At 41.2% G+C, this 26,623-nt stretch overlaps 1 protein-coding gene across 2 annotated transcripts in view; it reads right to left on the reverse strand.

Moving 5' to 3' along the window:
- Nucleotides 1–26,623, reverse strand: part of TRHDE (thyrotropin releasing hormone degrading enzyme) — a 199,110-nt gene that overhangs the window by 144,420 nt on the left and 28,067 nt on the right. For both annotated transcript variants that reach the window (XM_083699066.1, XM_083699067.1), the window contains exon 3: nt 3,067–3,193. In XM_083699066.1, coding sequence (XP_083555192.1) covers nt 3,067–3,193 — 127 coding nt within the window. The remainder of the gene's footprint in view (nt 1–3,066; nt 3,194–26,623) is intronic.

The raw sequence follows: 26,623 nt of genomic DNA on the forward strand, positions 1-26,623 counted from the left end.
ATAACCAGAACAAATATACCAAACACAAATAAATACTGATGGTAGTTATTCATAGCAAGTTAACAGGACTAAAGAACTCTGGTCACTAGGACATACCAACTGTCAAGGGGTTCTGGAAGTATAGTATTGGAAGAGGCAGAGGTGGAAGAAGAAGAAGAAGAAGAAGAAGAAGAAGAAGAAGAAGAAGAAGAAGAAGAAGAAGAAGAAGAAGAAGAAGTAGTAGTAATAGCAATAGTGGGGGTTTTTCCCACATGAGTACAAAATCTGTACATTACTATTAGGGTACTGCTTTACCAGAGGTAGGGAACCTGTTCACCTCCAGATATTGCTGGATGACAGCTATAATTCCTGACCACTGGACCATGCTGGCTGGGGCTAATGGGAGCTGGGAATCGAACAGCATCTGCAGGAACACAGGTTCCCCATCTCTGTTATATAACTACTGATATATTTGGGCTTAATTAGCAGTACTTCTTTCTCCACTTATTTCTTAATAAACAGTGGCTTATTATCAACTTATTGCCAGAGGAACTTATTGCCAGGAATGCTTTACAGAGAGTCTTGCAAAGAAACAGTGTGGATGGTTTAGAATCAGGAGTGGTTAAATATCCATTTCAAAGGCAGCATTTTCTATGTGGAAAAATGGGAAGGCCTCTGTTTTTCTTCGCCCAGGCACAAACCAGACAGAAACAGCAGTAGTTTTATCTTCACTGTAATTACTGTGCCAGCAGTACAAAAGTAAAGTACTTTACTGAAATAAATGTGGAAATAAACTTTGAAAGTGTGGGTACAAACCCCATTGCTACTTCTCATGTTATTTACTCAGCAAAACAGGAGTATTACAGCAAGAAGTGTTTACTGCGCATAACTATCACTGAAAGATGTCAGTCTGTCAAGCTACTCCCACAAAATCATTATTGCTATCTTCAGATTTGTTGAATTCCCATCCCTCTACACCGGGCATGGCCAAACTTGGTCCTCCAGATGTTCTGGGACTACAACTCCCATCATCCCTAGCTAACAGGACCAGTGGTCAGGGATGATGGGAACTGTAGTCCCAAAACATCTGGAGGGCCAACTTTGGTCATGCCTGCTCTACACAATCCTGGAGAAGGTCTTCAGATACCCAGCTCTAAGGGTCATATAGGGGTTCAAAAGTTAAATCCAGAACTTTGAATTGTACCTAGAAACAAAAAGGAATCCAATGATTTTTATTCTGATTGACCAGCCTTAGTTAATCATCTAGCTCCAGGTTTCCTGAACCAGATGTAGTTTCCAAGGTATGGTGCCCTCTAGGTGTTTTGGATTACTACTCTCATCGGCCCCATCCGGCACAGCTGTCTTGATAGGGTTTGACTGAAGTTGCAGTCCAAACATCTGGACAATACCAGATTGGCAAAGGCAGCAGTACTCTAACCTAGATGTTATCTGGGCACAAAGAACTGTGACTAGAGAGAAGTAGGAGCTGGTGCACCAGACTCATATAAGAAACAGTAAAAGGTGTTTTCAGCTACAGATGCCACCTCAACATAAAGAAAATAAGGGCCAGAGCTAACTGCCAAGCTGATCCATTAGAAAGAATAAAACTGCAACCAGAATGGGAGAAAATAACACTTCCACCAGCTACCAACAGCACCATCTATTAAATATAATGTGGTCTGTAAGTTAGCTTGTGTACCATCCATCATGTCTAGAAAATACATTGAAATGAGAGACCACACTTTACTGAAAGATATATAGAAAATTACATTTTCAAGATTACCCACTCTTTATCTACTACCATGTTCAGACTACTTAAGTGAACAATTCTTTCCTTTTTGCCCATTAAGAAAGATACTGTGTTTTCCTTTTACCTTCTCAAGATCAAAAGCTTATTTTGCAAAGACTCCGCCACCCCATAGGTCAACGACTTGCATCATATTTTCATGACAAACACTTATGCAAGACAAATTGCAGACAGGCATGAAAAGGCAAAGCAATAAGCTGGAGTTAGTCCAATCTCATGTTAGCTACTTTGACTTTAACACAGTACTACGTGCAACAAAACAATTAAGAGAGGAGGGAAAGAAATACAATTTCAGACTTATTAAAAATGCATAAAGTGCCCACTTGGAACAGTATAAATTAATGTATCTCCTGCCACACCATTAGTTGCAAGGCTAAGAATGATGCTACTCAGCAGGCTAGTGCTTTAATGAAGAAGCACCTGAATTCCAGGGAGGAACACCTGTGGTTGGAAATCAGAAAACACTTGCGATCAAAAAGAGAGCTGCTGAGTAATGTGTTTTCTGGATCTTGGTCCCATGTGTTTCTAAAGAGGGTACATATAATAACCCAGTTTGAAATATTCCAGCGTACGAGAGTAGAGTACTAACAGAACAAAGGAAGAGCGCATATACTTTTAGGTATGTGCAAAGTAAGATTAGAGTCATTCACTTCAATAAGCAGAGTTACAGGAAAGTATTTATCATGATTAAGGAGTGGAAAGTTATATAGAAGAGGCGCCAATGAAACATAGCTCAAATGGAAGGGAGACCCATTGTTCTGAACATGTGAACAAACATTTATAAATGCTTTCTTTCTCTGAACAACTAAGTGTAATGTTCCTAATTGGTCCATACCATTTGATTGTTGTTTAAGACAAGACTACAGGTAGACCACCCAGCTCATTCATCTTTTTAGAAAATGAATGTATTACTCACTGGCTTGGATAGTAAGATAAGTAAACTCAAGGAAGTTCACAAAAGCAAAGTTTCCTGTCTTCCCTCCTACATCCAACTCTGCCCCCAGAAAAACTCTCTGGAAGATCAGGGACCCTCCTAAGAAATATGGGAGAGTGTAAAGGGGAGAACCCTACAAAATCAGGCCAAGATCCACCCAATTTTAGGCAATTAACCTTGCATATCCCATCCCACATTGTTCAGACCTGACTCTTGACCCGCCAGAGGTGTGGCTATGGTGGGGAATAGGGAAAATTTATTTCCTTAAGTTGACTTATATTAGGATCTAAACCATTATTTTTAGCCTTCTGTACTCTGATCTTTCAATTCCTCTCAACAAGCTTACCTAATTTTGGCAGGGAATAGGGCACTTTGAAGTAGTCTTCATAAAACTCAACTAGTCTCCGAGTAATGTTTAGAGCATAATCCCCAGATCCTCTTCTGATGGCATCAGGTCTTGCATACAATCGGATCTGATTGGAAAACAAAACAAATGAAATGACTGGTCATTATGTTTTCTGCCATTTTACATGGATTACAAAGTGAAAAGGTCCAAATCTGTTAGGTCTCTCTGTCTCCCTCTGCCCTCCCCTCCCTCCAAATCCCAATATGAGCAGCATAGATGGCTTTACTGAAATAACAAACTTGCACAATTAAAAATAACAAAGCTGAAAGTGCCACCAATCCAAAACTGTAGCTGTATATGGTGCCAAATACACAGATTTTAATACATCTTGCATCAAATATGAATATTCAACGCAATTGCCTACATGTGTTTTCCAGAGATATGATGGCACAGTGGATTAGTGTAATGGCTCTTTGCCTACTTTAAATGTAGAGGTGGCTCAGTAGGAAAGGAGTTCATGGCAAGTTAAAGGCACTTTCCATCAAACCCTGAACACATTAGCAGGCTGTGTAGGTAATATAATAATTCACCCACCCTTTCTTATACTGGCACTGATGAGCAAAATAAGCCCTCAGAAATAACCATTTATAAGCTTATTCGTGTACACAAACAATTAGTATTCCTGAAGCCCATCCATGACTGCTCCAGGCCAGTATTTCTATTTTCAAAATGCAGTAAGTATATTAAAGCTGTTCATACTTCTTACACAATGTAGATGCTGAAGCTGCGTTCAGCATAAAACATTTCAGCTGTCTTCCTGTATGAATCACCAAAATGAAACAGCCATTTCTTCATCTAGAGGGTGTGGGTTGCAGCCTTCATTGCTTCTGTAGGCTGTTCCTGTCAGCCAAAGTTTTTCAAAGTGCCTCACAGAGCATATAGAATTTGTCAGCCTATAAGCTAATGCACCTCAAACACTGCTGCTATTCACCCCAAAGCAGGGCTATATGACAATCAGTGGCTCAGTTCCCATGTCACTTGAAGCCTCAGTTAAGCATTACCATGGTTTAAAGAAGAACATGTGGAATGCTGGTACTCAGGGTCAAAGCTATGTCCACTTTGTGCCTTTCCCACTTATGCTGTGCTACTGGGATCTAAGTTATGGTTTGGCTTAGAGTTGTGTCTGAACCCAGGCTTATGGTTTCTCAGTTTCTCTCTCTCTCTCTCTCTCTCTCTCTCTCTCTCTCTCTCTCTCCAAACAAACCATGAGCCATAACCAAGGTTTCTTCTTGCTTTAGTACTCATGGTTTGTTTGTGGGAGTCAAACCTTAAGCCCATGATCAGATTTAACACTGAGCCAAACCATGGATTAGCTCTTAATAGTGGCAATGGTGATTTTTCTCCCAGCATGCTACATGCTTACCTTTAAACCATGGTTATTGTGTAAACAAGGCCAATAAGCAAACCATTAATGTGGTTGACTGCCAAATGCAACAACAGACCAGAATGGTCTGTTGAACACTCTGCTACCTAAAAATCTACACCAATAGGGATCAGTCTTGAAAGGAGCGCACCACAAAGCAAATCCAAAATTATGAAGTTTTACCACTTGAGTGTTTGCTATAGTACAGGGAAGACCAACTTCCAAGAGACTGCAATCTACTCACACAATTAAAAACTGGCAGTGATCTACCCTTTTGTTTTTAGGAAGGAAAGCTGTTTTTTCAGGGGTTCAGGTAAAAGTTGTTGAGCTTTGACCTGAATCTCATTGGGTGGGAAAGAGAGCATGGGAAAGGAATAAATGAAAAAAGTATCTCACCAAGAGATCACTAATGAAACAACCTAGCAGTGAGAGCTCCTTCTTCCATTCTAGTGATCTAGAGGGCGGGGTGAGGGGGCGGGGCTGATGGAGGAGCCAGCGATTGACCACGATCTACCAAAACCTCCTGGGGATTGACCAGTAGATTGCGACTGACCTGTTGGCATCCCTGCTATAGTACATATGCATGCAGCCCTTTCTTCTTCAAAGCACAGTTCTCTACAAAAGGCCCCTAGAGTTTAAATGGCTTACACCCATGTAAGTGGGTATAGGCCTACAGTCTATAGAGGCAAACCCATACAATGTGCATGCCTGAGTAAACATCAAAGGAAGACCCACAGACTCTCCTGCTGTGACTTGTGGCACCCATGGTTTACAACACAATACAATGTAATAGTTAAAAGGTAAAGGGACCCCTGACCATTAGGTCCAGTTGTGGCCGACTCTGGGGTTGCAGCGCTCATCTTGCTTTATTGGCCAAGGGAGCCGACGTACAGCTTCCGGGTCATGTGGCCAGCATGACTAAGCCGTTTCTGGCGAACCAGAGCAGCGCACGGAAACGCCATTTACCTTCCCGCCGGAGTGGTACCTATTGAACTGCTAGGTTGGCAGGAGCAGGGACTGAGCAACGGGAGCTCACCCCGTCGTGGGGATTCGAACCACTGACCTTCCAATCGGCAAGTCCTAGGCTCTGTGGTTTAACCCACAGCGCCACCCGCGTCCCTAATGTTATAGTTAGATCTTCCCTAAAGCAGAGGTCAGTTATGTGCAGAATTGTGTGAAAAAACTGGAGAAAAACTATTGGTGAATAGTGGTCTTGCCACACTACCCCCTGTGCTTGCTACTGTCTTGCATGTTCTCTTCCAACTTCAAGAAGTCAACAGCATCCATTGGGAGACAATGGAATGATATTTAATATGGCTGCCTCCAGTTCCAATCAATTCAGCTGGCCTCGGTGCCAAAATATTAAAACACCACAATCAGCATCACAGCTACAGAAGTAACACAGATGCTTGGGATCTTGATGGCTCTCTCACATATTATGCTTTTAAGTTTTAGACTGCTATAAAGATGCCCAATGTGGAAGCCTCCCAGATGCTGGATGCCCACTCCCATCAGCCCTAGTCAGCACGGCTTAATGGTCAGGAATTATGTAAACTGCAATCCAACACCATCTGGTGGGCAGCACATTGTTTCCCCCTCTTCCACACCATGACTAATATCTGACTTGCATCCATTCACATGCAGACAAGTGTCATGACAGGATCATAATCCACATTGCTTTTGGTAAGTGGAAATGACACAATGGGAAGTGGGGAAACAGAATAATTTCCCCAAAGCTTTTCTTGGGAGTTATGAAATTGTACTTTCCAACAAAAACAAAAACACAGGTCATGGTTCATCTTTACATTTGTACTGCAGAATCTTAGTAGAGGACCTAATTATTGCCTTTTTCTGAGGAAATGTGAAATAGAAAACACAATTAAGCTAATGATTCATGTAATACAATTGAGGTTTACTCTCTGGCGAGCCCTTTTTCTACATTTTAACACTTGAAGCAATGCACTATATACATGAATTCCATGATCGTGTCCACTTTCCTTAGAAAACATTAACCCCCCATGTTGTTGGCATCAGTCTGTCTCGAGAGACAATGGAAGAAGAGTGTGTCTTTGGGGGTAAAGACACTTTTCTGTAAGTGTTGTAATGAATACAGTTCAGTACATGAGTTTAACACATATTTCATTTGTGACGCCAACATGCTTGACTGAAAATCACTATAATCCCTGAGCAGTAGGTCCAGATTAGCTACTCTGCAAATGGGAAGGCTCCTTATGTTCAGACAAGGAACAGAGATCAATCAGAGACTACCTGCTTAAGGAAATCTGAAGATGTTCCTTATCAACTTAGCATTTCCCCTATACACACACACACACACAGAGAGAGAGAGAGAGAGAGAGAGAGAGAGAGAGAGAGAGAGAGAGTGTCCCTCCCAAACACTGAAGCAACTTTTCAGGAGGCAAAGGAATCCATGAAGATCACACCCCTTCTTCCAGTAGAAGCAAAGCTCTGCTGAGCTTGACTCTAGATCCACCCCACTGCATGGAGAAACTTGTCCCTAGACAATTGCCACTGTTCTGTTCTGGTCTATCTGTATCCTTGTACCTTCTTTGTCCATTTCACTATTTCAGTGCTGCAGTTTCCCAGTGACCTAGCTGTTCAATAATATTTTCCCCTCTTACTTGCCCATTCCACAAATCCCACAAATTTGAAAGAAATATACTATTGTAGTCTTTTTAAAAAGTTTTTGCAACTTGTCAACGCTCACAGGCTGTTTTTAAGAGAGAGAGAAATCCAACGGCTGATTCATGCATTGCTTTTTATGTAGCAAAGTCATCACAAGAGAATTTTAAATGTTCTGTTCATGAAGAGAGTATTTCTTGTGAATGTGGTCTTACAAGATGACAGCTAGTATTTATCATGTATGAGTAAAAGCCTGAGAACTAACACGTTGCTAAATATGGCAAATACTAGGTGTCACTACAGGGAGAACATTGACAAGAAATATTCACCATATGAAACATGCAAGGTAAAAGTCATATTGTGATGACTTTATCACATTAAAACTTCATATGTGAAAAGGATGGAAAACAAACACCTACAGGGCAGCCCAGTTATCCTCAAAAAACTGCTTGTGTAAATGTAGAGCAAAGTAACTGTGAATAAATGGGGGGGGGGGGTGAACAGGAGTGGATAAATGACAAACACCCTGCAATTTAGTTGAATTAAACATTGCTAGATAGGTAGCCAGAAAACCCAGACAAAGGCAATGCTCAATAATAAACCACAGGATAACTCAAAAAGAAATAGAGAAGATCAATACCATGAACTTGTCGGCAGATATTTCAGAATTCAAGAAAAACAATGTTTACTCTATTTTGTGGTGAAACAGATTTGACTGACAAAAATATGCAATTATTTATTATATCCCTGAAGGCTGTTTGATATTTAAACTAAGAGCTTAATACTATATTAGTTTCATTTCTGCAAGATTAGACCCATGATAGTTTTGAATGTTTTTTGCACAGTTGGATCTAAGTCAAGGAAAACAATCTTCACACAGTATATGTTCAGCTTTAAACAGTATAAACAAACTTGCCATAATACAGAATAATGCATGCAAGCTGTCACTGAAGCAAGCAGACATCAGTACAAGATGAGTGAGCTAAATTGCTGGAGTCAGAATAATCCAGACAGCCCCACTAACAAAGGTGCCTTGTGGATGTCAGCTGTTACTCACACATTATCAAAAAGTAACTCATGTTGAGCACCATTTACCAAAACTTTCTACTGAGTAAGGACAACTGAAATGAAAAGGAAAATATGTAGACTTGTACAAACACCATTCATTGCATGGGAATTTGTGCACGAGAAGTGTCTGGGTCAAAAGTGAAGACATGGCAAGTGTGACCATATCAATACCATCAAAATGTTACCTTTTGGTTAACAGGCTCCCTAGTTTGGGACTTGCATAAGCAAGTCTAAGAAGGGGAACACCTGGATTGCCAGTAGTGCATATATGTGAAAAGAATCTAGGGGTCTTAGCAGACCACAAGCTTATCAAGAGTCAACAGTGTGATGTGGCAGCAAAGAAATTCTAGGCTGCATAAACAGAAGTATGGCATTCACATCAATTGAAGTAAGAGTGCCACTCTATTCTATCCTGGTCATACGACGTGTGGAGAAACTATGTCTCCAGTTCTGGGCACCACAGTTTAAGAAAAATATTGAAAAGCTGAAAAATGTGCAGAGGAGGGTGGCCAAGGTTATAATGATGAAGTTGGGTATGTTTAGTCTGGAGAAGAGACTGGCTGCTGATACAATAGCCATCTTCAAATATTTGAAGATGGAGCAAGCTAGTTATCTGGTGCTCCAGAGTATGGGACCCAAATCAGTGGATTCAAATTACAAGAAAAGAGATTCTGACTAAACATGAGGAAGAACTTTCTGGCCGTAAAAACTGTTTTGACAGTGGAATGAACTAGTTTGGAAGGCAGTAGACTCTCTTTCACTGCAGATATTTAAGCAGAGATTTGATGACCGTCTGTCAGGGACCCTTTGGCTGTAATTCCTGAATTACATTGCAGGGAGTTAGATGATCCTTGAGGTGCCTTCTAAATCTACAATTCTATGGTGCTTTGTAACAAAAATGTATTTAGTATATTATAGGGATACAAAATGTCAATGATAAATCAGCTGTTTGCTAAGAGACACTTGCAATGTTTTCAGAAAAATGGCCATGGTTACTTTGGTTGAATCCTTCTGAAGTCAGATAAAAACAAAGTTAAAAGAAACAACCATACAAATGGACATCAATTTCAGGAATTCTCATATGTTCCCATTTTTAAACTATATATTCAAGAGAACCTTGCAAAGTGGTCATACCCAGAGGGATGGTATTGAAAGATTAAGATTTTCAAAGATGAAATCAGCCATCTGAAAGATAACAAAACAAAGGCTTATCAAGGGGAAATGCATTATTCCTGGATATGCCCCTTGTATTGCAACATCAAAGAAAAATGGGTGAGCAAACTGGTAAAACCTTTGAAATGAAGACTACCGGTATATAGATATGATAAAGCAATATGGCTGCTCTCAAATGAATTTTGTCAATGCTGCACTAACGAGGCGATTTTGCAGTATGCGTACAGATAATAAAGTACCTCATTAACAAGTTTTAATTAGTTTTTAAATTGGAATTATTGTGAATTACATGTATATATTTTTGTCATAATCTTCCGTTTTTGCAGTTTCCATCAACATTTAGTTTAACTACTAAATATGAGGAAAGCAGAGAAAATCATTCATCACAAAAGGACACATTATCATTTAAAGTTCAGTAATGTGCTTCTCTAGCTTACTTCAAACTTCATTTTTTGAAAAGAACAAATGAATGTATAATCATGGGATGCATACAATGGTTTCACAAATTGTATCACTAGGCAGCAGGGGTCACAATGTGGGCAGGATAGGGAGGAGATGCTAGTCTGTTTAAAAAGAGGCTGTGATTCTGAATATGTATAACACTGATAACTGGTTTCCCCAGCCACTCTGGGCAGCTTCCAGCAAAATATTAAAATACAATAATTCATCAAATATTAAAAGCTTCCCTAAACAGGGCTGCCTTCAGATGTCTTCTAAAAGTCAGATAGTTGTTTATTTCTTTGACATCTGATGGGAGGGCATTCCACAGGGTGGGTGCCACTACCGAGAAGGCCCTCTGCCTGGTTCCCTGTAACTTCACTTCTCGCAGTGAGGGAACCATCAGAAGGCCCTCAGCGCTGGACCTCAGTGTCCACGTTGAACGATGAGAGTGGAGATGCTCCTTCAGGTATACTGAACAGAGGCCGTTTAGGGCTTTAAAGGTCAGGAACAACACTTTGAATTGTGCCCAGAAACATACTGGGAGCAAATGTATGTCTTTCAGGACCAGTGTTATGTGGTCTCGGTGGCCACTCCCAGTCACCAATCTAGCTGCTGCATTCTGGATTAGTTGCAGTTTCTGGGTCACCTTCAAAGGTAGTCTCATGCAGAGCGCATTGCAGTCGTCCAAGCAAGACATACTTGTCCTCTGCCAAGTGTCTTGCCCATATATCCTTGCCTGGCAACAGTGCTCCTCAAACGAGGCATTGCAGAGAACCACATGCCCCAGAAGACTTCTGGAATCAAATTACTAGCTGAAATTATGATATGCATCTAACGTGATGGCGTTTAGGCACCTACTGAAAGCACTGTTGTTTCAGAAGGCTTTCCCTGAGGTGTGACCCAATCATTTGTGGAACTGAAATTGTACTTTGGAAACATGGTTTTAGTGCGTATAGTTTTACAGGTGGTTTTATTCAAGGCTATTTTTCTATTTTTTAAAAAAAGAAAAGAGGAACCAAAACTCACCATGAACACCTCCCTCATTCTTTTAAAATGGCAATGGCACCCACCTAAGAGGTGCTGGGGAACCCCGGAGAGTTCAACTGAAAAACTCCCCTCTGGTTTTATTGTTTCTTAAAACTTGAGGAGGGGAGGAACTAATTCAGCTTTTGCGCATAGTAGAACCACTGAAAAGAATCTAGCTTAGTCATGTTCATTCGTTTCAATGGGCATACTCTGAGTAAAATTTAATTGATTACTATGCTTCGTTACTTTATCTAATTTTTTTTTATCTTGCACACCACCTTCAATGGCCTGAAGCTGTGAAACGTTTTATACATTTTCAAAATAAATATAAAGTCAACAACCTTTATGGCCCTCACCCCCGGTGTCCTAAAATCAGCAAAATAAGTTAAGAGTTTTCTCCCATTAGAGACGATATGTGAGGCAAGCACCACAATCTCTTGCTAGTTACCCCAGTTCTTTAAAATTGTCTACTCAAGAAGCCCATGAAATCCAGCTCTTTTTTTATCTTTAAGGAGAGACGGTGAAAGGCAGTTTATTTCAGAGAGAAACCTTTAGTGATATGTTTGAGTCTAATGCTTTTATGATTTTATGCAACTCGTTATATCCTGTCTTTTTTCCCCCTGCAGGCTACTATAGTCTATGTGGAATTTTGTATATTTTTATACTGTATGCTACATTATGCTTTTAAGAATGGAAATGAAAGATAGTTTTCTAGTCTAGGGGGATGAAAATTCAATGAAATGGTTTATATTTACACTGTATGAAGTTGCCATTTTGCAGGTGGTCAACAACCAAATAAATGTTTATGCAGAAAGATACATGCAGCCCTTTGACAATTGTCAGTTTAAATGTGAATTATATTGTTGGATTATTTTCCCTGTTCCAGCTTCCCACACTCTGGTTGGTTTTAAATTAGAACTGGTCTACTGCCATGGTGTCATACAGAGCTATATGCTGTCTTCTCATGAACAGCAGCAGATGGTGACAGAACGGAGCACTGCATCATTATTGGCTATCAAAAAACAAAAAAACGGTATTTCCAATAAGCAATAAGAATCCCACATGAAGCAGCCATCCCATTGCTGTAGTGGTGTGGGAACCACACAACAAAACCTTGAAAGAAACGGGTTACTGAAAAAGGAACTATGAAACATTTTGATCAAAGCCTTCTGAGGTATACACGTAAGATGAACATACCAGCATGGTTCTTTGACTATTTGTTTGGATTTTTTCAGGATCCTAAATCTTACTACAAATGTCATTCATAGTCAATTACTATGGATCAAACACACAGAGGAAACTCCTTCCTGTGGGTATATGATGCTGAAAGGAGTGTATGGTCTCAAAACCCCTCTAGAATCCCGGAGTCCAAGTACATTTAAACCAATTAGAAGTTTTTAGATTCCTTGAGAATGCCTTGTCTTTAGTTCTGCGGCACCGTATCCAGCTCTTGAGAGCAGCATGAAGGAAAGCATAATCTTCTAGATAAAAGTGTGCAGGGGGGGAAATGCTGTATGCTCTCACCAGAATCAATCAAGCTACACTGATTGTACCAGAGAGGATCTGGACTGAATTTAAAAGGTTCAAGCCTCATGTTTCTCTTCAATGACCTTGCTGTGAACTTGTTTTGATGACAATATAGCAAGCCACAGAATGGTTAAAAGTTCTAGATGGGTACTGCTAAACTCTCTTGCTAGTTAAATGCTTTAAACTTTAAGTAAGCTAGCCTTAAGTGCATTGTTTGCGAGACTGCCATCAAGCTGGCCTTCTGTGTATTCTTTGTAATTTCCTTGAGATAAGCATAATTCATTTAATTGTCCCTACAATTTCTCTCCCGATAAATAATGGATGTGATGTTGAAAATGCAGCATTTCTTAATCCTTCCTGTTGGCACATTCAGTTGTCTGTATTGATGGTTTTATAAACCAGTCTTTCAACCCAACATTTCTCTCTCTCTCTCTCTCTCTCTCTCTCTCTCTCTCTCTCACACACACACACACACACACTCACATTTATTTACAAGTTAGAAACTTATCTGCACACTAACCTTGAATAAGCTTTTCATTTTTAAAGAGAGCAGTATTGTATTGCTCACCACTCCAACATACAAACTCTTACCGATCTGACAACCTCATTTCAGATGCAATGCTTGGTTTACTAGAGTAACCTGGGAATTGATAGGCTGAGCATATAAGAATATGGTTGTTAGCATCCATCTGTCTCATGAGACAATGGAGGAGGGCACCTTTGGAGGTGATGTCAAACCGTTAGAGAATTACAGCACCTGCTGTGGCTGTAGAGATTGCTGCAGAAGAGACATGTTTTGTTGTAGCTAGGGCAGATGACGGCATCCAGTTGTGCTGTTGGAAGTGCACCATGGCATTTATTCTCTCTGCTCTCCTCCCAGTGTTCATTCCTCCTGTGGTCACTGCTGTGGATACACAACCTGACTGTCTGTCTCCAGGCGCTTGTCCTGCTCAGTGTCAATGGAGAGGCTGCTGGTTATGGTGGAATCCAGGTAGACAAAATTGTCTACCACCTCAAGCATATTGTCTACAATGCTGATGTGTGGAGTGCTGGTGACATTCTGACCCAGGATTTTGGACTTCGACAGGCTGGTGGTAAGGCTGAACTCCCTGCAGGCTTGGGCAAAATGATAGATGAGTCTCTGTAAAGATTCCTCAGAGTGTCATGTCAAGGCTGCATCATCTGCAAACAACCTCTCTTCAATAAGGACCCATCAAACTTTTGTCTTGGCATGTCATGCCCCATCGCTCCTTCAATGAAAGCTGAAAGCATAGGAGAATAACAGGGAGAAGAATATGCCAAAGAGAGTTGGGGCAAGAACACAGCCCTATTTCACACCGCTCTTTATATGGAACGCGTCCGAGGATGAGCCATCATATTGGACGGTGCCACACATGTTCTTGTGGAAGTACATGATTATCTTGTGAAGTTTAGGTAGGCATCCTATCTTGTTGAACAGTATGAAGAGTTCTTTTTGGCTGACCAGTTCAAAGGTCTTCATCAGATCTATGAAGGCAATGTACACGGAGTGTCTCTGCTCTTTGCATTTCTCCTGCAGCTGAAGCACTGAGAAAATCTTTTCAACTCTTGACCACTGTGCTCTAAAGACGCACTGTGACTCAGGATAGACCCTGTCAGCAAGCAACTGTAATCTGTTGAGAACTACATGGGGAAAGGCTTTCCCCACAGAACTCAGCAGGGAGATTCCACAGTAGTTGTTGCAGTCATGGCAGTTACCTTTGTTCTGGTAGAAGGTGACAATGCTGGAGTCATGTGTGTCTTGTGGTATGGATCCTTGTTCCCAACACTACAAGAGGAGGCCATGGAGGTGTGTCATGAAGGAGGAATTGAAGCTGGCTTTTAGCACTTTTGTTGAGATTCCATCCTGTCCAGGGGCTTTACCACACGCCTGAGAGCTGATGACATTCTTCAGCTTATCAAGAGAGGGAGGACACCCAGCTCTACCAAGACAGGCAGAGTCTAGACACTGTCAATTGCTGTGTCAGAGACCATGTTTTCCCGCAAGTACACTTGAGAAGGTCCCAAGTCATACCCCAGCATATCTAGGTAGGGATCGGAGAGACCCCATCTGCAATATTTTGGAGAGCAGCTGTGAGTGTAGGCAAAAATTTTAAGTTAATTCACTAAATTTATTTCTGTTGTCTGTGAACTTCCATTGCCATTTAGCCTACTTTATTTTAATAATGACTGTTACATATTTTGATTCATGTATATTGTTCACATGTAATTTATATATATGATGAACACATGGCACCAGGGCAAAATGTGACAGACATAATGCCTGAGCTCTGTTGAGAATTTGTGAGATTTTGTTTGTATTATATTAAGCATACATTATCAGTCACATATACAGTTTTGTTTTTATGTTGTTGTTTTTTTAACTGCCTCAATCTTTACCCCAAACTAGAACAGTTGTACTGGACCAAAAAAAGCCAAACAGAACACAACACACATAGGTCACTAATAATTTTAAACGACAGAAATAAGCAGAACAAAATGCTGCTTAAGTTTCCCTTTATGCACATGCACACCACCCTAATCTCTATCATTCTCTCTCTCTCTCACACACACACAATAAAACTGCCCCAGTAGTAGGTCCTGATTACTTAGGTAGAAGGTCTAATACTGCAAAATACCGAATACTTGCCACAAGGCACGAAGTACACCTTCAAATGTTAATACTGAAAAGGCTCAGCACTACAGCACGATCAGGCCCACAATAATAAGCAAATCAGCCCTTGGGGGAAATACGTGCATGAGAAATTCTCCGCTCTGATTGTGAAAACAAAACAGGGTTACCTCAGTGAGAACAGCAAGAATATTAATGGAACTAGAGGGGGCTGGTTTCTTGAGGCTAGAAGCAAGTCTGAGGGAAAAGACACACAATTTGGCCTGAAAAAGCAAAATCCATTAACCATGAAATAGGGAAACAACAAGAACAAAAGAAACCCACACTTTTCACATAAGCTACTACCCAAAAAAATCCATTCAATCAAAGGTGCGGCAGGGAACACCACAAAGTAAACAGATTTCATGAGGGGAGGGGGTTTCCCTTAAACCCTGCAATTGGAAGTGATCAAAATTCTTTAAAACTACACAATTAGATGGAGAACTTTATGATGGGAGCAAAGGTGCTTTGTGCCCACCCCCAGAAGCTTCTGCTTGGCTAAGGAAATCTCAGATGACTGGGAGAAAAATCACTTCACCCCGAGAGAAAGGATTCCAGCCCATTTCTTGCCCCCCGGCCCAGTGGCTTGCTTGTCAAAATGTAAGGAGAATTTTAAAAAGAAACTTTACAAAGGCAAATTAAAGCTCTAAAGATTATAAATAAGAAGGGGAAATGGAAGTACTGAATCAATTAGAGTACTATTCATATCTCAGGACTCCCTTCTGAAAAAGATCAAGGCCTCAGCTAGAGATCAAAGTGATTAGCTGACTAACCAGCAGCCAACAGAGATGCAGATAAGAAGTGGCAGATTACACACACATCCAAACTGGCAAAACAGAAGCTTTCCACGGCTCAAAAGGGGGGAAAGCTGCACGATCCAAGTTCCAGTATATGCATACACTGACAAGTATTATGAGCGAGGCTTTAAAACGTATGGACCGTAATCAACAGAGCACATACCCACATAGGCAATTTTGAATGGGTTCAGCCAAAATTGAAAAATGTTGTATGCTTCCTGTTTAACTCGAGGGCTATTAATCAGGCAACTTACCATATAGGAAATACTTAGATGTTTATGACTGTGAAAATCACCTGCAGCACATTTTATCATTCAAACTACACTTCCCATAGGAAAACCTTCAATACCTGAGATATATTTCTTATATGGGGAGGGGGAGTTCTTCATGATATGCTTAACAGATTTATATTCAATTTTAATTCATTTTCATGCAATGTATTTTCTATTATAATCAATGAGATTATAATATTGGACCAAAAGCCCAATTACTCCAGCACCCCCATTTTCCGAACAGACCAATCAGGTGCCTTCAGGAAGCCCACAATTAGGACATGATTGCACTTGTTTTCTCCAGCAATGGATATTCAGAGGCACAATTCCTTCAATACCGCTGGCATCCATCTGCCTTCTTGAGAGAGAATGGAGAGCACCTCTGGGGGTGAAGTCAAACAGCTGCAATAGCAGCACTGAAGTGACCGCCCTGGGTCTCAAGCCTCGGCAGTGTGCATGGAGGTCCTGGGCTGTCGAGATGACAAGATTAGCGTAGGGCAGGGGTAGGCAACCTAAGGCCCATGGGCTAGATGCGGCCCAATCGCCTTCTCAATCCGGCCCGTGGACTGTCTGGGAATCAGCGTGTTTTTACATGAGTAGAATGTGTTCTTTTATTTAAAATGCAGCTCTGGGTTACTTGTGGGGCATAGGAATTCGTTCAATTTTTTTTTCCAAATATAATCTGGCCCACCACATGGTCTGAGGGCCGATGGACCTGCCCACGGCTGAAAAAGGTTGCTGACCCCTGGTGTAGGGTTTACTCCTTAGCCCCAGAGAGGTCACTTTGATATGGCTAATGCAGCAAAAACAACATGAGAGGCAGCAATTATGAGTTACTGGTCTCTGCAGCAACAGCAGGCACTATGATTCTCCAATGGTTTGACTTCACCCCCAGAGCCACACTCCATTGTCTCTTGAGATAGACATGTGCCAACAAATGTCCCTCTTATTTGCCTTTGTCTAAACCAAATAAGCCTTAAAAGTTTGTACCCATTCCTTATTATGGGGAATTGCACCAACACCCCGATCATTTTGATTATCCTTATCAGCACCTTTTCCAACTCTACAGTATATTTTTTGAGGGGAAGAACTGTATATATTCCAAGTGCAGTTGTATAATAGATTTTTAGAAAGGCATTATGATCGCTTCCTTCTGACTAGCTATGATCATTCTTCTTCCTGCATTCTTGTGGACATAATGCTTTTGTTGTTTCAGCTGTATTACATGTAAACATGGCCCAGGAGAAATGAGTCCCTGCATTACAAGCAGAAATGCAGAAATGACACGTTCACTGTTGGGCTAAAACCTTGGAGAATACATCCATATAGGACGAGTCACCCAATTTTCATGCTATTGTGCATCCCAGCCAGTAGCTTTTGCTTGCCCACACTAACTCTTGAACATTTTTAAAAGCTTTTACACATGACAATTGTTGAGAGCCAGTGTGGTGTAGTGGTTAAGAGTGATAGACTTGTAATCTGGGGAACCGGGTTCGCGTCTCCGCTCCTCCACATGCAGCTGCTGGGTGACCTTGGGCCAGTCACACTTCTTTGAATTCTCTCAGCCCCACTCACCTCACAGAGTGTTTGTTGTGGGGGAGGAAGGGAAAGGAGAATGTTAGCCGCTTTGAGACTCCTTCGGGTAGTGATAAAGCGGGATATCAAATCCAAACTCTTCTTAGGTCCACCCAAAGCACGGATGCTTGTTTCGGTTTCCTTCTCGACCACTCAGCATTTTACCTTACTTACCATGACCATTTATTTATTTACTACTTATCTTTCTGCTGTAATTATACCTCTGTGGGTAACAGGGGTACAGGACACAGAATAGCCCGGGTGGTATTCAACTAAATTTTATTCAGAACAGACCTACTGAAATTAGTAGAATCATAGAATCATAGAATCATAGAGTTGGAAGAGGCCACAAGGGCCATCGAGTCCAACCCCCTGCCAAGCAGGAAACACCATAAGAGCACTCCTGACATATGGTTGTCAAGCCTCTGCTTAAAGACCTCCAAAGAAGGATGTGTCATTAGTATGTGTCTAATGTATCTGCTCTGAGTAAAGCTTCATTGAATACCAATGTGTACTTTAAAAATAATATATTAGAAGCAGTTTCCTGTGAGATGGGAGGCAAGTCAATGGTTATGCAGTCCTAGTCTAGGAACATGGACAACACTGTTATAACCTTCCAAAAAGTGTGAAAGAGGGAAGAGAACCAAACCAATGGCTGCTGATGCTGCAAAGGTTTTTAAGGTTCAATCCACAGAACAGCTTTGCTGTAAGTTTCTTCATTGCCTACAATGAATGGGGAAGGTGGAAATCTTCTACAAATGGAAGTGTGAAGACAGAGCTAACATTGCATTTACATTGCAAGTTTGCAGATGAGCCTGGCTCCTTTTCCTGGAGGAAAAGGCTGACAAATGTCAAACATAGATTCATTTAGACAGAATCTCAAAAACCTATGCTGCAGAAAACTTCATCAAGGAAGAATCAAGAATATTCTGTGATTTCATGATGGCAAGGAATACAATAAACTATGATTTAAAAAGCAGTCAGATTCCTATTTGCAGAATTTTCAAATGTTATGGTTGCATGCATTACTTTTTATGCAAGTGGCTAATACAAAGGACTTCACCTATCCAAAAACATCACTCCAGCTCCCACCACAATACAGTATGCTGCTTTCCTTTGAAGAACAACATATCATGCCCACCTTAACAGACTTTTCCATTCCTAAACTGATGGGGAAAGACTGAAGCTATTCCCCCGCTTACTTTCATATTCTTCACTGTTTGGCAGGACCTCTAACAGCTTCATTAGTCACTTTCTTAACACTTCCTTATAATCTAGGAAAACACTGCGTCTCAGGAGGCACACCCAGGCTGCAGACTATTAGACTGAACTTTGAAAGAGGCAGTGAACAATCTGCAGCCATGCCTTCGAGATTAATGCCAGGATGCAATTTAAAAGAAAAATACAGTGATACTTTGGTTTATAACCAGAATCTGTTCCAGAGATCCGGTTGTAAACCAAAACAGGTTGTAACCCAAGGCGCGCTTTTTTCAGTGGGGCCTCCAAAAAAAACCTGGTTGTAATCCAAAAAAAGGGACACACACTTCCGGGTTTGACGCGGTTGTAATCCAAAACAGCTGCAAACCAAGGTACCACTGTACAACTATTTAGTGTCCCCAACCAGGTAAGTGGAAGGTTCAAGTCCTAACCAATATAAATGGACAAGCAACAAGAGTTAATTAGTGAATGGATTGATATAAATAGTCAGATAATTAAGGGAACACAATATCTAACTGATTAAGTCAGAAGATAACATTTCATGTGCACTATTGTGTTCCATCACAGCCTGCTTAATGGCTGTGTGGTTTGCATTTAGAGGCCACAGTTTCACTTTGTGTACTCACGTTTGGTGCTGCTGAACTCATATGAAATTGTTATGGGTTCAAAAAGAGAGATAATCCCACATGTTTATAATGCAAAAAAACCCTTTTATAATTAAGTTTTTAAGATCACTTTTACATGTCAGGTTACAAAATACCAGCTCAAGAGACCCAGACTTAGGCCAAGCCCTACTCCTGACATGCATCAGAGTAGCAAGGGGGGAAATCCAAGGTGTTTCCTCAAAACCAGTTTAACAATTAACCTCATTCTGAACCAATCAAAATTTGGTTCTCATGTGAGCTCTATTCTACCTGATTCCCCAAAACACCTAAGCTGCAGCAACTCTTTGGAAAGGTACATTTCCAAAGGGCCACCAAGCTCCAAAGAGAGAAAGACTTCTCTCTCTCTCTCCCTTTTCTTGCAACAGATGCAATATTGCTTTTTCCATTACTGGTACAGTCAGATATGCACACCCTGCAGTCCTGTAATAAGGAAGGTGTTTGAGAAACAGAATACATTGATTATTTAATAACAATTACAGAAATGAAATAACTGTCTTAAATCAGTAAGTCCTTTTTCTACATTCGATTTGTGAACAGGTTCTTCTCGGTCACAATATTTCAACTAGCAGTGCATTGCCAGCTGTAAGCTTCAAGCCACATTCTCCAAATACACAAGTGGATTCCTATGAGTTATGTCGCTGTATCTTTATTATTATCATTCTAACTTGCCCAGCCATAACCTCAATACTCTTAGGAGCATATATGGATTGCCATAATTAAAAATGTGGCAGGCATTAATGAGAAATCCTAATGTCTTCTGTATTTCAAGAATTTGGACCTTTATTTCTAGAGAAACACATTTCTCTGTGAAAAAGAAAGGAAATAGAATACAGGTTCCTTTTTACATAAAAAAACAGAGATATACCGTAGTTAAAAATTTAGGCAGCAAAAAGGAACAGCAATTAATACAATAAGGAAAAAGGGAAGGTGGCTGATTACAGTCATGGGGTAACCTTGTCGGACAATTAGTGTAAAACATCCTAAGGACAAGCTAACTAACTGTTAAGAGAACTGGGGTGTACAAATTACATAGTCCAATCAGAGTCAGTCAATAAATAAATGTGTGTGTTAGGGGTATTGTAAGTTGAGCGGTTAGTGGCCATAACAACCAATCATTATGCACATTCACCAGGATTCATGGGGGATATACACATAATGTGTCCATGCAGAGGGGTGCATGTTTCCCAGTCATTATGCACAATTTCCAACAAGTTTTAGGAAAAATGCAATCTGCCCCCACCAGGCTGTTCCTGGATCTCTGCCTAATCTTACATGGCCCATTACACATTCCCCCACTGATCAGCTGAGCAGCTGAAAGATGAGCTGGGGCTCCAGATAAATATTAATGCTTTTTATGCAGTCCAGCCTCCTTTTCACCACTCTCAACCTTTCCCAGGCAACTGAGCAGCACAAGGGGGATAGGAAGCCAGTGTGGTGTAGTGGCTAAGAGTGGTAGACTCATAATCTGGTGAACCAGGTTCGCATCTCTGCTCCTCCACAAGTAGCTGCTAGGTGACCTTGGGCTAGTCACACTTCTTTGAAGTCTTTCAGCCTCACTCACCTCACAGAGTGTTTGTTGTGGGGGAGGAAGGGAAAGGAGAATGTTAGCCGTTTTGAGACTCCTTAGGGTAGTGATAAAGCGGGATATCAAATCCAAACTCCTCCTCTTCTTCTTCTTCCCACCCTGTCCCACAATCCTGATTGAAATTGCTTCCCTTGCTGCTCTTACGATTAGAGAAAAGAGTGGCGGAAATATCTGGTCCCACCCTCTGCCATTTCTGGCCCTGTCCACTGCTGGCAGATTACCTCCAAGATTATTCAGTTCTCAGTGGAAAAAAAGGCTTGCCCACTCTTTCTCTCATTGCTGCAGTCTTTTCGAGGCTCAAGGGCTGGATGTTGGCAGGTCAAGAACACAAGCATAGGCATAGTCTAAACCTTGGAAGAGCATAGGCATAGTCTAAACCTTGGAACCAACCATAGGCATAGTCTAAACCTTGGAAGAGGAACATCAGAGCATCAGGACTACATGCACAACCCTGCTGCTCAGTGCAAAAGTCAAGGGAGCAGGCAAATTGTTCTCCAAGGCTTGTTGGAGATCACGCATAATGACCAGAGAATGTACAAAATCAAGTCAACACACGCACATTCACCTAGGCCTGTTGGATATTGACCAGGAAATGTGCACAATTTCCTCTTTTTGGATGGATTATGTGCACATTCTCCCTGAGGCTGATGAATGTGCACAATGGTTGGTTATACTGTACATTAAATGCTCAGCTTACATTACTCATAATAAATATCTACATACATGCACACATACAGTGCATCTGATTAGAATGTGATCTTCCATCATAGAAGATAAATGGAAACTAAGAAGTCATAATATAATTTTTAAAACTGGGATTCCTTGTTTGTTGCACTTGCTGATTAAGCTGGTACATAATCAGAGCTTCCCAAATGTTATCAATCTACCGTCATTTAGAAAGTTGCTTGGGAGACTTCCAATTATATACCCAACTTCAATGTTGTATATAATTGGTTAATAACGTCTTTAGGCAGGAATCCAGGGAAATTAAGTTCAAATTCATGAATTAGCACAGCTATTGGAGGTATGTATCTAAGGTCTTGGGACGCAGGTGGCGCTGTGGGTTAAAGCCTCAGCGCCTAGGACTTGCCGATCGAAAGGTCGGCGGTTCGAATCCCTGCGGCGGGGTGCGCTCCCGCTGCTCGGTCCCAGCGCCTGCCAACCTAGCAGTTCGAAAGCACCTCCGGGTGCAAGTAGATAAATAGGGACCGCTTAACAGCGGGAAGGTAAACGGCGTTTCCGTGTGCGGCTCTGGCTCGCCAGAGCAGCGATGTCACGCTGGCGACGTGACCCAGAAGTGTCTCCGGACAGCGCTGGCCCCTGGCCTCTTGAGTGAGATGGGCGCACAACCCCAGAGTCTGTCAAGACTGGCCCGTACGGGCAGGGGTACCTTTACCTTTACCTTTTATCTATGGTCTAATGTGAACACGTTCTTGGCAGTGATCAACAACCATTTTTCAGAACACTGGCAATGTTGGACATTCCTACCCAATGCAAAAGTATTATCCAAACTATCTACATACAATACCAGATATAGTTTGGATGTATTAGGTGAAGGATGAATATTTCTTTTGCTGAAAACTTTCTCCTTCCATTACATTTGTTTTGATTAGTGAGGTTGGGGAAAAGGTTTAGAGACAATGCACTAAAATAAATCATTATATTTATTTTAAAAATGAGTTGACTCAAGGCACACAGAGTCACATACTGTATTCAGTTGCATTTCATTTGTGTATGTGTAGAAGTATTTTGTTTCTTTTGGGGCTCCTCGTCTCTTTCCATTTCTATCTCCATTGTTGTCTGTTAACTGCCAAACACTGATATGCAGAAAATGTTAAAACAAAAACCAGACTAAAAAATCTCCTATATGTGGCAGGGGTCTGGGCACACATAGCTGAAGCAAGAATCTGCCCTGCTGAACAGATGGCATTGCATGATTGAACAGCTACAGTTCAACTCAGTTCAGTTTGTTAATTGCCTTTGGAAATACCAATAACAAATATTGTAAGTACAAAAACAGCAAATTCATCCTGATACAACCGGGAGGCAGAGAGACTGAGACACGGAGAGGGAAACATTCAAAAATAAATAAAACATTCAAACCATAAAAGCTTTCCATAGTTTAGTTGGGTGCTTTCTTCTTTTTACAAAATTCCCGGCTGCCAGTGCATATGAGGCTGCAGCCTTAATAATGCCTGGCAATTTGAAACTAAGCAAGAATGCTAATTTAGGAAGAACAGCATATACAGCAAAGGATCTAAAATTGTCTTCAAGTGTTTTATTTAAGTGAAACATACAATAATGTTAAAATCAACCTAAGATGAAATAGCTCTTCTACATGAACTGCACAGACACACAAATAACTCAATTTGCAGAGCACTTGTTGACACTGCCTGATATCTTAAGAAACAAAAAGGCAGTTAGCCACTTTGACCACTTCTTGAGTTTAGGAAGAGGGATGACCAGAATAGTCCTTGCATCTGCCAAATTATTACTGGTGTTGTCAGTGAGGGCAAACATCTATTTGGTGGTGACACAACGTGCTGGGCCTGATTTATTTCCTTGCAGAGCACCTTTCTTGTGCTTACAAATCAGTTCCCAAAGGATGATCTTTGCAACTCCTGCATCCTCCCGCACCATCAAAGCACATCTCTGCGCACACTTCAACCTCTCTGGATCACAGTAAATGTCTTGCAGGTGACAGATTCAGCTTGCAAACATCTGATATTATTCATTATGTAACATGGAATTCTTCCTGAAAGGTTAAGGCATCTCTATGACATTATCCCTGTTCAGAATCTCACTGTTGGTCTAGCCCAATGGAACTTTCAAAGCAGCAGCTATGTGGCATTTCTTCTTTTCAAAACTTACTTATTTGGTTTAGAAACCTGGCTGATAGCGCATACTGATAAGGTAGCAATGAAATGTAATGAGCATCAAATATAGCAAAAGACAGGATTTCTTAATGCACACAAAATCAATTCCTTTTAAAATGTTTTCTTTCCGTTAACAATGTTTGTACAGAGAAGACACTACTGAATCCTCAAAAGTGTTCAGTGCTTTTCCAATGCACAGAGCAGTCATCTATGCACTGTCATTTATTTATTTATTACTATTAATGTTGGGTAGTGCAAAGAAATCATGTTTCTCAGACTGCCAGGCTGGCCTTTCTACAAAGAATGATAATGAATAATCATCATCAATTAATCTTAATTAATAAATAAGATTAATAATAACATTGATGATTTTTAAAAGAAATAAAATCCTAGTAGTAGTTGCAGAACCAGCAATTCACAAGCAATTGTTTTACATGTCCAACCCCAAAACATTTAGTTGGGTTTGATATGGCAAAAATCAGTGCTTTCTGAAAGACTGCAATGTCTTGCATCCTTACTTTAAAGTAAGCCCTGCTGAACTCAGTGTGACTGACCTTTGAGTACAGCTGCACCTGGCTAACATGCACATCAATACTTTAAAGTCAAATGCTACCCTACTACAGCTATCATCAAGCCTGCATGGCCACATTATGGGTGATATTCCTCCTGGATAGCATAGGGGTTCTGTTTAGATATAAACCCTCTGACCAGGTGTTTGTGGCAGCAGTTCCATTGCCAGAAGGCAAGGAGGAACCCTTACTCTTGGGAATTTTTGTGGGACCTCAGCTTGATCCCCAGCTTGGAGTCCACTCCCTCCAGACAGCAGGTGATGTTTCCTTTTGAAGCAAGGTTTGTCATCACCAGTGTGGTATAGTGGTTAAAAGCGGTGGACTCGTAATCTGGTGAACTGGGTTCGCTTCCCCGCTCCTCCACATGCAGCTGCTGGGTGACCTTGGGCTAGTCCCACTTCTCTGAAGTCTCTCAGCCCCACTCACCTCACAGAGTGTTTGTTGTGGGGGAGGAAGGGAAAGGAGATTGTTAGCCGCTTTGAGACTCCTTAGGGTAGTGATAAAGCGGGATATCAAATCCAAACTCCTCCTCCTCCTCTTCTTCTTCTTTTGATTCAGGTGCCCCAGAATGACTTCCACTAATAACAATACAGTTATCTTCTGCCTGCCTTATGACCAGAGCTGTATCTGGCTGCCCATTCTTAGCACTTAACTACATGTACCACGAAATGTATCACACATACCTTGTTCCAGAAAGAAATGCCCTCCTGCAATTGGTAGCAGAAAAGGGGCCCATTACCAACAGGAACTTCTGTTGTAGCAGGACAGGATAGTGTGGAGGGTTACATTCCCTTCGCATGTGTTGTGGTCCACATTCAAAACAGACACACACCAAAAGCTTACTATTCAAATTTAAAAACATCACATGGTACTGCTGGCAGAGTTGGGTCATCAGATGAAGAAGAGGAGTATAGCCCTGAACCTTTTCACTTGTTATCGTATGTGGGGTGGGAAGAGTGATTCAACAATGGCTGCCTGTTTTGCTTCTAGAAGTCTCACCCAAGCTCCCAGTCCCAGTCATAGGGATGGAGACAGAATGCAATGTCAGAAAAGGAGATGCCAATACAGGGCCAGGGAAGGAGCACAGCAAATGACAAGGAAGCAACTCACCTCCTCATTTCTTCCCTCCTGGAATCCCTGACAAGCAGACTTCATTCTCTTTCTTTCCTATCCACCCGACAGCCTCATACCTCTTCCATTTTAACTCCTCCTTAACAGCTTAAAGCCTGTCTGTAAGGGATGGGGGAATTAAGGAACTGGCCCACCAACCAGATCCAGTTCCTCTTCTCCAAATTAGGGTGTGTTTACATTTCTAACCTAAATCACTTTTGCCACAGCTGCTCCTGACTCTGTCCTGGTGACCCCTCTAGGTATTAAAGTTCTGATAGAAGAGTAGAGCATCTAACGTGTCCCTCACAAACTCCCCAGTGTTGAAATATGTGATAAAGTTGCTGCTGCATTAAAAGGATGCTGGGCTCTCCCAGATATAAAGTTACTGAAATAATGTCTCAGGGCTGAAACTTTAAAACTGATTCATATAACCATATATAAATAGCACCACTCTCACAAATGACATACCAAAAATGCCACTATTTCTTCCAGACTAGACTAATTGTGGTCTAGTCTGGGAACTGGTTGAATATTGTGTGTGTGCATGTGTGATCACTTTGTTATGTTCACTTATTGGTTTTACCTTATTCCATAGTATTTTACAAGCTAACAAAACTGAAGCCAAAACATTTCCCAAGACATTGATTTTTAGCACATTCATTTCATTATTACAGCTGACAGCATGATATTTTCTTCCAAAGGAGAGAGAGAAAAATCCTGCTTTCTCTCCACTCACTTCCCTAATCAACCAAAAAGGTTTCTGTTTAACCTGCCGGCAAAGTAGCAATTTTCATTTATTAAAACATTCTTTTTGGTACTTATCAATGGACGTGGAAAGCTGAAGAACCACTTCCCCTTACCCTGAAGCCATCCCTGCCATCTCTTCATTATGCCCCAGATTCA

Source organism: Podarcis gaigeae, assembly GCF_964106915.1.
Source record: "Podarcis gaigeae genome assembly, chromosome: 10".
In the NCBI taxonomy this organism is placed as follows: Eukaryota; Metazoa; Chordata; class Lepidosauria; order Squamata; family Lacertidae; genus Podarcis; species Podarcis gaigeae.